The sequence below is a fragment of the Salvelinus sp. IW2-2015 genome, linkage group LG27, assembly GCF_002910315.2.
Source record: "Salvelinus sp. IW2-2015 linkage group LG27, ASM291031v2, whole genome shotgun sequence".
Lineage (NCBI taxonomy): Eukaryota > Metazoa > Chordata > Actinopteri > Salmoniformes > Salmonidae > Salvelinus > Salvelinus sp. IW2-2015.
In genome coordinates, this window is record NC_036867.1 from 9,413,310 (window position 1) to 9,423,857 (window position 10,548).

The window sequence follows — 10,548 nt, forward strand, 5'->3', positions numbered from 1 at the left end:
TTCACCAGCATGTGGAACTAAACAGTCTGGAGAACTTAGCACGAGGCAGACTGTTTCAGACCTTTCAGAGTGATATCTCTAGTTGTCATGGCAATGGGTAAGAAATTGTAAAGTATAGAGGAAAACACACAGGCATAGAACTTGTTGCTGCATTTATGATGATGAAAGCAGAATTGGAGCCCAGCCATACTAGAGTATGGGGACACAGAGTGAAGACTGATTTTTTGGGACAGACTCCTTGAGACACTGTGGAACACAACAACAGTGGCTGCCACGAACACTATGTCAGACTAAGAACATTACTAAAGACATCAGACCACTGCCTTCTCTTGTCTTGGCCCTCTTTTATATGCTGAAGGGGTTTCGAACTAAGCCGAAGGCTATTCTTATTATGCAAATAGGCCCTTTATGAATCTGGTGCAAGTCAAGCTAGTTTTCCCTGCAAACTATGTAGTCCAGGGCCGGCTCTAGTCTTTTGGGTGCCCTAAGTGAGATTTGGTTGGGGCCCCCCACCTCGCGGCAAGACATTTGTAGCTCCCCTCTATCCCGACGGCGGATAGAAATACATACACAAGTTAATTTCTGTCAATTCTACATATTTTTGCCATGGAGCGGAGAGAAAATGTTGCAATTTTAAAACAAATGTAATGCAAGTCTACTCTTTCGGCCATGGAGTAATGAGAAAAAATGTGTCGTTTTACAGCCAACTTCCTGCAATTCTAATCACTTTGCCATGGGGTAGATAGATGTTTTTGCAGTTTTAAAGCCAATTTCCTACAATTCTACACACTTTGACATGACTTATGCCATGTTAATATGATGTCTGAGTGAGAATAACTTACAAAATCAATGGCGGCCCCCTGGAGGTCAGGGCCCCTGGGGAACTGCCCTCTGTGCATGGTCTTTATTCGACTATGAATATTACAAGTTTAGATAGCTGGTTAGACTCACTACCAATCTAAAAATGTACATGGCTAACGGTCAGCTAATTGACCCTTCACTAAGCCCCTCCCCAGATTTTTGGACAACCAATTGCTGCACTCCAATCGATAGCAATTGTCGTCAAGTCCGACACCTCTGACAAGCTCATGTTTGAAACACATGAAAGTCAATGAGAGAAGTGGGAAAAACAGTTTTCTTAAAAAAACCATATTGTTTAAATGGTTAAATAACTGAAGAGTGCACCAGGGGTACTTTCTACTGTGATTCCTGAAATGCAAAGCCTGGAGTATTTTTCAAATCTGAAATTACACTCTTGTTACATTGTTTGTTAGCTTGTTAGCTATCTCTCAGTCTCATTGACGACTAAATGTTGTTAACGCTAGCTAGCTGCTTAATATAACTTGTTTTCTCAAAATGTATGTTAGCTAGCTAAGTTAGCCATGCTATTAACTCCCTAGCAGCTGGGGGCCCTATGCGATCACTTATGTCGCTTATGCCTGGAGCCGGCCCTGGCAAAGTCAAATGAACAAAACCCTGGGATCCTGCTAGAGAAGGGATATCAACAACAATAACAACAGATGGCTTAATGCATTTGGACACATTCAATTGTGTAATTGGGCTCCCATGGTGCAGCGGTCTAAGGCACTGCATCTCAGTGCTAGAGGTGTCATTACAGACCCCGGTTTGATTCCAGGCTGTATCACAACCGGCTGTGATTGGGAGTCCTATAGGGCGGCACACAATTGGCCCAGCGTCGTTAGGGTATGGCCAGGGTAGGCCGTCATTGTAAATAAGAATTTATTCTTAACTGACTTGCCTAGTTAAATAAATAATTGATTAAAAGTGAACTAAAAGGGCTCTGGTGTTGTTTTGAAGAATTGTTTACTTAGAAAACCGGTGCTGCATTTGGAAGACAGAGAGAGAAAGAACTGAGTTCTGCCCATTGAAATGGACTCGGTGGTTTGCTGCAATTTTAATTTGGTTGGGTGATTGAGTTGCAGGAGCATCAACACAGACAGTGTTAATAGGAAAAACAGGACTAGAGAGAGAGCACAGAGAAAGAACTTCCTTAATCTTTCATTGTCTCCCATTTCAGTTGTTATCCCGACCGAATAACAATGATTTGGTAGTTATGGGTTATAACTCTCAGTCAATGTGTTGTTACCAGAGCTTGGCCATATCATGGAGCCACTTCACTAAAATCTGCAAAGAGCTGGCACAGAGACATGGGAAACGTAAAGTCCAATCGAAAAGAAAAGGAAATGCATACCAGCTACTGATTGATAATACTGATGACCCATCATTTGGTTCTATTTCTAGAGGGTTTTCGATTAGTAGTCCTATATGGTTTTCTACTAGTCATTTCCAGATCCAATGACAAGGACAGATTGGATTTAGTAGAACCTGTCTTAGCCAGTTCTTTCCAAAGTGATCACATACTTTCCCCTTGTGATGAAAGCCTTTTCCACCAGTTTCCAAGGAAATGTACTATATTTCAATGTAAATATCACAACCCACCCACCCAATTTCCTTCTGTAAGCCTGTGCTATTGGCCTCAGACAATAGACACTGCAGACATAGGATAGATACAGTCTGAACATTGTGATAGGCTATGCTGCCCTCTACCGGACAATATTTTCAGTGACATTGAAAAATAATTGTTCAGGTAAATCTCAGTAGAAATGTCAGATATCTCAGTAGCCTAAACATGATCCCTCTACTTGTTTCCTTGCCTTCATCTACACTGATGTGAAAGAACTGTGTAACTTTGATCAACTGGGTTTGAACCTGGGCCATCTGTGCACCACAAGACAGTGTCAATCAACTGAGCGAGAGCCTAGGGATTATCTCAGGGGAGCTAACGCAAGTCTTCAGGTCTCAGTCAAGGTTACTCATTCAAGCATAGTTCAGCGAACCACCTCTGCTACAAAACCTACCAATAGTCATGCACCATATTGCTTTCTTCCATATTTTTCCACATCATTGCAGATTAACCTAACCAATCACAGAATACAGCACCAACCTGTTCTCTGAATGTGAACTACTTGACAGCCCTGCAATACTTCCCATCAACATGCATCAGTTACTCAACATTAACTGGAACGGCAGCCAGAGAGACAGTTAATATGGGGGTGCATGTCTTCGAATGTAGACTATAGCCGTTGGGGGGAGCATGTCAAGCAGTCTGTCACAACAATTATTCTGTTCCATGTTCATTGTGTAATTGGTGCTATGCGTCATTAACGACAGCATTCTGAAAGGTGTATTTCTATTCATTTACCTCACCAGTCCCCTCTGTATGGTTAAAATGAGAGATGCACAATACACACTGCTCTGGCACAACAAGAAAAATCCCCAGACTGAATTACAACAATGATTGGCTGACCCCTGAATTAACGTTGAAGTTTAGAACTAGGCTTGATATTATGCATTAGCAAAATATACAGTAGGTCTACAGCACATGATAATGGAGTTTGAGGGATGGGTTAACTTTGAGACGAATTGTGTTGAATAGGCCTAATTAGGTAGGACTGCCACCATGCGTTGTCAAAAATGTTTAGGCTCAATTAAGTTAGCACCTCCATAGTGAAATCAAACAACAACTTTGATTAAGAACATGATTAAACTAATTATACTACCCATTTGTCATTAAAAGCTTTCCAGTCAGTCAGAACTTCTAATCCTCTGGAAACATCAATTAAGACGCTCAACACCTGGTGAATTTAAATAAGTATACCATCTTTGAAATATTTAGACATTTAAATCTCAATTAACACAACAGGCCTGGTAGAAAATCAACTGCAACATTTCTCTGACAAGTTAATTGAGATGTCTCATTGGGCCCTTCTAAATATTTTATGTTTTGATTTGAGTGCCAGTTTTTGCTATTTCATAGTAGGCCGACATTTCTGAATAGTAGGCTACAATATTATAGGCCAATAAAGTCATTAATAATAACTATATACTTGGTATAGGCACATTTCATGAAGCTAGATCACTCTTTACAACCAGACCAAATAAGAAGGCTCATATAAATAGTCATATATTATTTCATTGCACTCACCACAGAGCTGTGTTCCGTAGCTGTTCATCACCTCCCTCAGACTGGCAACGTCAGGCTGGAGTGAATATCTTCCTCCCACAGAAATAGCCTTCAATATATCAAGTTTTATATAGTGTCAAACAAGTCTGGTGGCTACAGTGCATCCTTCTTTCATTCCTTTAAGTAATTACTCATTAGAAATGGCTGGACAGGTGAATGCCGTGAGGTGAAGGCCTGTACAATCACCTGTACAATCATGTGTAATCAGTGATTACTTCAAGGAAGGGAGGAAAGATGCACTTTTAAGGAATTTGAACAGCTCATGTGTAGCCAGTTCCCAGACTTGTGAACCAACATGGTCATCTAGCGGTCATTTGGCAGAAAACAGTGAATAGATCCCTTCCTTATTGCGTTCCTGACAAATATAATGTATCATTCTCCACCCAGACACCAGAACCAAAGGCATGAGTTCCTCAATGGACTAGTGGAACTACTGGTTGTAAACAAATTGCGGGCTCAATAACTTCTTCATTAAGATAATGGTCTTGGAGGGGGGGGTAGTAAAAAGAACACCCACTGGAAAGCCAACCCTCACCAGAAGTGGAGAGGGAGAGAAAGAAAGAGGACTGACAAGGCCAGAGAAGTCTACTTAACAGCTGTATATGAAAGGCTGATAGAGTGCCACAGTATGAGTTATAATACCCATAAAACCTGGTGTGACGTTTTGATAACCGTGTAAATCTCTCTAGGACAAGGTGACTTTTATCAATATATTCTTTCACCTGTATTTACCCCCCCAAAATGAAATGCTAATTATCTGCTAATGTGGCTATTGTTATTTTTTTATTTAACCTTTATTTAACTAGGCAAGTCAGTTAAGAACAAATTCTTATTTACAATGACAGCCTACTTTGGAACAGTGGGTTAACTGCCTCGTCAGCTCGGGGATTCGATCCAGCAACCTTTCGGTTACTGGCCCAACGCTCTAACCACTAGGTTACCTGCCACCCCTTCATGATGATCTGGACGAGACTGCCAAATCTCTGGATTAACTATCTAATGTTAGCTAAGTGTATTAATGTAGATATTGGCTACATTTCTTTAAAATTGACAATTCTGTGAACGGTCTTGTGCAAGTTTTAAATTTACACAATACCTGTTAGCAAAGGTATCAGCTAGAGATGACATGCAGGAAATCTTCCATGATTTCTACTTTTATGCTAATTAGCATTTTTCGGATCAGATTAAATAGAGCCGAATATACTGATAAAAGTATCCTTGTCTGAGATTTACATAGTTATCAAAATGTCAAGCCAGGGTAAGACTACACGAAACAGCCCATATTTTTAAGTGTCTAAAATCCTCTATGGGAAAAATGAATAGTGGAAAAACGATCTGAACCGTCTCTCTTTTTGGCTGCTAGGTTTTATGGGTATTATGACGCCTCCACTGAGGGGCATCACACTGATGCTTGGCAAATAGCCTGCCCTTTCCCTTACCCCCACCCAGCGGACACAGTTGCCAGTGTGTCCACACAGATGTATCATACACTCGTACGCATGCACACACACTACATGTCATCTCCTCTGAAATGAATGTCGTCATTCAAGGCCACAACACAAAAACCAAATCGTAGTCAAAAAAAGGTTTAGAGACGTATCTTTATTTACAGTATCAGGACATTCATGTACAAATGTGTTCCCATAATAAGGAGCCTCTCGTTTGATAGAGACAAACTTGGACCAATTTACAGTAATTACTATTGGGAGTTAGGACAGAAAAACAAGCGCTGTCTGCATATACAAGTAAATTATTTGCAATTATTGCTGAAGAGATTGAAACCCATGGGATGTTTCCAGTTCTGGGTCAAACGTGTGCAATGGCTTTTTAAACAGTATAATTTAGAGACATACTCTCAAAGCAACATAACGTTTGTTTCATATACATAGAATTAACCCTCTCTCCCCCGTTCCCATTTTAGATGATATCTATAACCTTAAACAAAACACCTTAAGAAAAGAGATGGCCTGGCAAAACATGGACAAAAAACTGAAGGGAGAAAAAAAGGAAAAAAAATATGCAATTGCATTTATGGCCCAAGTCATTGCTAATTCTCCAAGCATGGCACCAAAGAAGAAGAAAACAAAAACATCACAACAAGGTTTAGGGCCAGATTCAATCAGATCGGCTTTAGCCAAACCCACATAGCTGATGATTTGACATTGTCGGAGGTGGAACCGTGTTAGAGCTGTCAAATCCACAACGGATCCCGGCATTATACCTGAAGCGGACATCGCCATTGGCTGCACAGAGTCGCATTGAGAGAAATCCCATGCAACCTTGTTTACAAGTTCGAACATTGGAATGTGAGATGTAATCTACACCTCGATTAGGCTGATAGAAATCCTCATTGTTTTGCTCAATGATTTTCCATTCGAGCGTCATTATTTCCATATAGCCTACACTTTCTCGTCCTGAACTTTAATGCAAGTGGGATGGCTGTGGTTCCGTAACAAGGACCACAAGAGCAGGTCTGATTTGACAGCTCCAACGCAGTTCCACTTCCGACACCGCCAAAACATCAGCTCTGCGGGTGTCGGATATGGGTTAACGCTTGATCTGGCTGAATCTAGGCCTTAGTCTGGATTAACGATTCCCATGTATAGTAAAGCAGCACAAACATAAGACAAAAAACAACAGGGAAAAAATAAAAAGAGTTTGGCTTACGAGTTCAGACCATGAGGTGGGTTAAAAAGTGTCATATTTATTCTGGTTTGTAAGTGCGACATTTTGTACCGCTTTCAGCTAGATGTAAGAGCAGGGGTTCTCCACTATGGTTCCTGGCGAGCTACTGGATGGTGCAGGCTTTCGCTCCAAGCCGCCATTAATGTACCTGATTTTACTAACCAACCAATTAGGGCTGTGATCTGGTGTGTTAGTGAACGGCAGGAGGGAGACCCAACACAACCAGTACCTCTCCAGGACCGGAGCGAAGACCCCTTGTGTAAAGGTTGAGATGTCTGTGTGTGTGTCTGTGTGTTTGTGTCCTTCAGTATATGAACTCCCCGGGAACCTCTTGGAGGGTGCTAAAGGGCTCCTCGAACTTGAAGCGCTTGGAGATAGCCTTCTGGTCGGGGTTTATGACCTCCTTGTCTGTTGACTGGCGACACTGGCCCAGTGTGTAGGCTGCCACCACGATCAGCTCCTCTGTTACAGGACCTTCCTTCTCCTCTTCCCTGATGGGGCTCTCAGGGCTGGCTGGCTCCGAGGGGCACTTAGTTGGGCTGATAGTCTCTTTCACCGCTGTTGTCGCCTCCGCCTCCTTTTTCTCTTTTGGCTGGAGCCACTGGTGCTGCAGGCACTCTTCTGCTGTGGCACGGTTCCTGTTGGGAGAAAGGAGAGTGTGAGGCCAGGGAATCAATGGGAATATCCACCTTCTTCGCTGGCTTGGTGGGTTTCAGCAAACATTTTTTAGTACCCTTCCCCAGATCTGTGCCTCAACACAATCATGTCTCGGAGCTCTACGAACAATTCTTTCGACGCCATGGCTTGGTTTTTGCTCTGACATGCACTGTCAACTGTGGGACCTTATATTAGACAGGTGTGTGCCTTTCCAAATCATGTCCAATCAACTGGATGTACCACAGGTGGACTCCAATCAAGTTGTAGAAACACCTCAAGGATGATCAATGGAAACAGGATGCACCTGAGCTCAATCTCGAGTCTCATAGCAACGGGTCTGAATACTTATGTAAATAAGGTATTTTTGTTTTCTATTTTCAATGAATATGCTAAATGTCAAAAAAAAAAAAAATTGCTTTGTCATTATGGGGTATTGAGAGGAGTTTTTATTTATTTAATCCATTTTAGAATAAGGCGGTAACGTAACAAAATGTGGAAAAGGTCAAGAGGTATGAATACTTTCCGAATGCACTTTATACACTGAACAAAAATATAAACGCAACATGTAAAATGTAAAGAGCCTAGAAATGTTCCATTGACACAAAAAGCGCAATTTTGAGCACAAATTTGTTTACATCCCTGTTACTGAGGATTTCTCATTTGCCAAGATAATACATCAACCTGACAGGTGTGGCATATCAAGAAGCTGATTAAACACCATGATCATTACACAGCTGCACCTTGTGCTGGGGACAATAAAAGGCCACATGTCTCAAGTGTTGCATGTCTCAAGTGTTGCTATTGGCATGCTGACTGCAGGAGTGTCCACCAGGGCTGTTGCCAGATAACTTAATGTTAATTTCTCTACCATAAGCCACCTCCAATGTTGTTTTAGAGAAATTGACAGTACATCCAACTGGCCTCACAACTGCAGACCACGTGTAACCACGCCAGCCCAGGACCTCCAAATCAGGCTTCTTCACCTGCGGGATTGTCTGAGACTAGCCACCTGGACAGCTGATGAAACTGAGGAGTATGTATGTCTGTAATAAAGCCCTTTTGTGGGGAAAAACTCATTATAATTGGCTGGACCTGGCTCCCAAGTGGGTGGGCATATGCCCTCTCAGGCCCAACCATGGCTGCCTCCCTGCCCAATCATGTAATATCCATAGATTAGGGCCAAATTAATTTATTTCAATTGAACTGTAACTCAGTAATATTTTTGAAATTGTTGCATTTATATTTGTATTCATTTTTAGGGCATTAAAGAGTCATTACTCACTGGGGTTCTTTGATGAGCAGGGCTTTGATAAAGGTGATGGCGGCCTGGTCTACATGCTCCAGCTCCTCCTCCTGGTAGCTGATGTTGATCTGGGAGATGTTGAGGAATGTCTCCTGCTTGTCCTCTCCCAGGAAGGGAGATATGCCCGTCAGCATCACATAGGCCAGTACACCAATACTCCTGTCAGCCATTTACAGTGACAAACGGTTAGACAGCCACTGGAAATAAGTTCCAGATTTTCTCTCTAAGATAAACTCATAACTTTACATGTGCATAATGGAACGGTGCTGTTTTCTTTCATGTGTGAAGTTTTCCATTTTCTATCCCTTTTTCAAATAAGCTTTTGGATAATTCAAATCACAAGCCATATAACGTACTGTTGCACTAAGTTACAGTACAGTGAAATGCCACTTACCACATATCTGTCGCTGTGCTAATCGGCTCGTAATTCAGGATTTCTGGAGCTGCAAAACATTTGTCTTTATTTTATTTGGGTGAACTATCCCTTTAAAGATTTTGGACATGTTGAGTGCAGTGACCATGATGTCCATAACAAAATGGCGTCTGCTGCACTACTTACCCACATACTCCGGGGTCCCCATGATCTCRCTGAGCTCCTGACTGCTGCTCACCATCCTGGACAGACCAAAGTCCACGATCTTGATGTCCCCCAGAAGAGCATCGCTGGTCAGCAGAATGTTCTGGGGCTGGAGAGGAAGAAAGAAAAACACAGCAGCTTCAGAGGAGGTCCAGTGGGGCTAACTTGCGTGTGTTTGGTACTGCGTCTAAACAGCGATATTAAAGCTCGATTCCATCTTTAAAGGGATAGGGCAACATTCTGGCAATTAAGCTTTTTTGCTAGTTAGCAATGGCTCCAGAAACGACCTTCAACGTCCTTCAAACTGCACGCATACCTCCCAAAAAATTGGTATCCGCGAGTTCATCTGACTCTGGGTAAGCAGAAAATAAAAATTGCCAAAATGCCACACTATCCCTTTAACCCCAAGGTGGACTATGTGATCACATGCATATAACAAACACGTTGGTAAAGCGTCTAGCAGGGGCCAGGGACTGACCTTGAGGTCCAGGTGCACCATGTTGTTCCTGTGGAGGAAAGAAACTCCCTCTAGGATCTGTCTCATCAACCTCTTCACGTCCTCCTCTTTGAAGGCCTCGTCCCTCTCCGCCACACACTGGTTAAAGATCTCTCCTCCTGCTGCACTGTGGACACACACCGACCGGTTAAAGATCTCATCTTTTCCATACAAACATGCAACCAAGTTGAAACCGTAATAGTAGTATTTTACAAGCTGCTTTGCGTTTCGGATTTGACAGGCTGGCTATATGCTGGTGTGCATTGGATGCACACAGACCACAAGTAAAACCACACATCTTATCAGTACAAACATTCAAACCTTTCATTTTGTATTTCACTACTCTCTCTCTGTCACTAACGTCTTAACCTCAACCAGTGGTTTGTGATATTCTTTGGGAGTCTTGGATAGCCTGTTCTGAATGACCAAATCACTGAATGATTGATGACTGTGATTACTGTGTTTCTCATGTCTGGTGGTGGTTATGCTGCCTTCCAGCTAGGTCTGGTCTCCTGTCTGGTGGTGGTGGTTATGCTGCCTTCCAGCTAGGTCTGGTCTCCTGTCTGGTGGTGGGGGTTATGCTGCCTTCCAGTTAGGTCTGGTCTCCTGTCTGGTGGTGGTGGTTATGCTGCCTTCCTGGAAGGCAGCAATACTACCCCCACACCAGACAGGAGCCCAGAACCTAGCTGGAAGGCAGCATAACCACCACCACCAGAGCAAGGAGACCAGACTAACTGGAGGGCATGCATAACCCCACCACCAGAGGCAGGAGCCCAGACTTAGTG

At 42.7% G+C, this 10,548-nt stretch overlaps 1 protein-coding gene across 1 annotated transcript in view; it reads right to left on the reverse strand.

The window, feature by feature from the left end:
- Window positions 1–6,936: 6,936 nt before the first annotated feature.
- Window positions 6,937–10,548, reverse strand: part of LOC111953734 (serine/threonine-protein kinase 17A) — a 47,574-nt gene continuing 43,962 nt past the window's right edge. Inside the window, exons 3-7 of the mRNA XM_070435638.1 lie at window positions 9,746–9,979; window positions 9,250–9,376; window positions 9,085–9,133; window positions 8,670–8,849; window positions 6,937–7,368 (exon numbers count right to left, since the gene is read on the reverse strand). Coding sequence (XP_070291739.1) covers window positions 7,035–7,368; window positions 8,670–8,849; window positions 9,085–9,133; window positions 9,250–9,376; window positions 9,746–9,979 — 924 coding nt within the window. The 3' untranslated portion in view covers window positions 6,937–7,034. The remainder of the gene's footprint in view (window positions 7,369–8,669; window positions 8,850–9,084; window positions 9,134–9,249; window positions 9,377–9,745; window positions 9,980–10,548) is intronic.